This window comes from Etheostoma spectabile, chromosome 8, assembly GCF_008692095.1.
Source record: "Etheostoma spectabile isolate EspeVRDwgs_2016 chromosome 8, UIUC_Espe_1.0, whole genome shotgun sequence".
Lineage (NCBI taxonomy): Eukaryota > Metazoa > Chordata > Actinopteri > Perciformes > Percidae > Etheostoma > Etheostoma spectabile.
Genome location: NC_045740.1, coordinates 29,833,327 through 29,834,687, shown reverse-complemented (window position 1 = coordinate 29,834,687; position 1,361 = coordinate 29,833,327). Strand labels below are relative to the sequence as shown.

General features: G+C 42.4%; 1 protein-coding gene across 2 annotated transcripts in view; it reads right to left on the bottom strand.

The window, feature by feature from the left end:
- The window catches only part of top2b (DNA topoisomerase II beta), a 36,018-nt gene that overhangs the window by 14,227 nt on the left and 20,430 nt on the right, over positions 1 to 1,361 (bottom strand). For both annotated transcript variants that reach the window (XM_032522286.1, XM_032522287.1), the window contains exons 20-21: positions 1,176 to 1,324; positions 455 to 686 (exon numbers count right to left, since the gene is read on the bottom strand). In XM_032522286.1, coding sequence (XP_032378177.1) covers positions 455 to 686; positions 1,176 to 1,324 — 381 coding nt within the window. The remainder of the gene's footprint in view (positions 1 to 454; positions 687 to 1,175; positions 1,325 to 1,361) is intronic.

Below are 1,361 nucleotides of genomic sequence, written 5' to 3'. Positions count from 1 at the left end.
CGTTATCTCAAGACACTTTACAGATAGAGTAGGTCTAGACTACACTCCAGAATTTATAAGGACCCAACAATTCTAGTAGTTTCCTACAGAGCAAGCAACAGTGTGACTATGTTCAGAAGATTGTTGGGGTTTATGTAATGAAAACCGTTTTGTTTTCATTACATAAAATTCCTTACGGGGGAGACAGAAACTACACACTATAGCTTTTAACATACAGCAACATTTCCCTCAACGGCCTAACGCAACCAGAGATAATGACAACAAGAGCCACCCCAGTATAACGTGTAAATAGGTCAATGTGACAGGGTTAACATGTCATCAAATCACACAACCCTACCCATGGTCAATCAGAAATCCGGGATCATTCAGTTGCGTTACGTGTGTCAAATTGGCCTAGATTCACATTTTTGGCTCCGCTTGATCGACTGGTTGATTGATTGACGAGTCTGCTTACCATTGGCAGGGGGTCCTGGTGGTTGAGCATGCGGTTGATGTTGTTGACGATCTCTCGGGGGTCGTAGTTGGGGATCTTACACGCCCAGCCTGTTCCGATACCCTCGGCGCCATTCACTAGCACCAGTGGAATGATGGGAATGTACCACTCGGGCTCCACCTTCTGGTTGTCATCGTACAGGAACTTGAGCAAGTTGGAATCCCCCGATGGGAACAACAGCTTGGCAAGGGGACTGTAGGAAATAAGAGTGCCGGTATGAGACTTCCATATTCAAAATAATCTTTCGAGTCTATAGAAAAGGCTTTTGGACAAAAAACTGATTCTGTCCAAATACTACAATGTGACTAGAGCGGTCTACTCATTAATTGTCTCAGAAATAATTGCAACTAGCTAAAAAAAATTTGCTCTTTCAGTCAAATTTAAAAAAACACATTTATGTATTAATTTGCAAACAAATGAAAGTTTTTAATGACGCGCAGGATACATATTTTGGTTATATAGCTATGCATGTGATCCAGATAATGTAATAACACAAGAACAAAGTCTATGAAGTAAACCGCGCCTCTTTATTATCACAAATCCTAGAATTATTTTCTACCATCGATGGGCATACCGGTAAAACAAAGATTAGACAATTACTTAATTGTTATAGGGCTTAATGTGACATAAAAAAGATGTCGAGGACGTGGATTTCGTGGTATTTTGTTCATGGTTGCTTTACCTGAGCATGGTGAAGATGTAACGAGGGCTGGCAGCGTCTTTGCCTCCGTTGATGCGAGTACCAAACTGACCCAGTGGCTGCAGGATGTTCACGTTGTTACTGCCCACAAAGTTCTGGGCCAAGTTCACTATGGTCATCATGAGAGCTTGCTACAAGGACAAATGGGAAAATGGGGGGGGGGGGGGG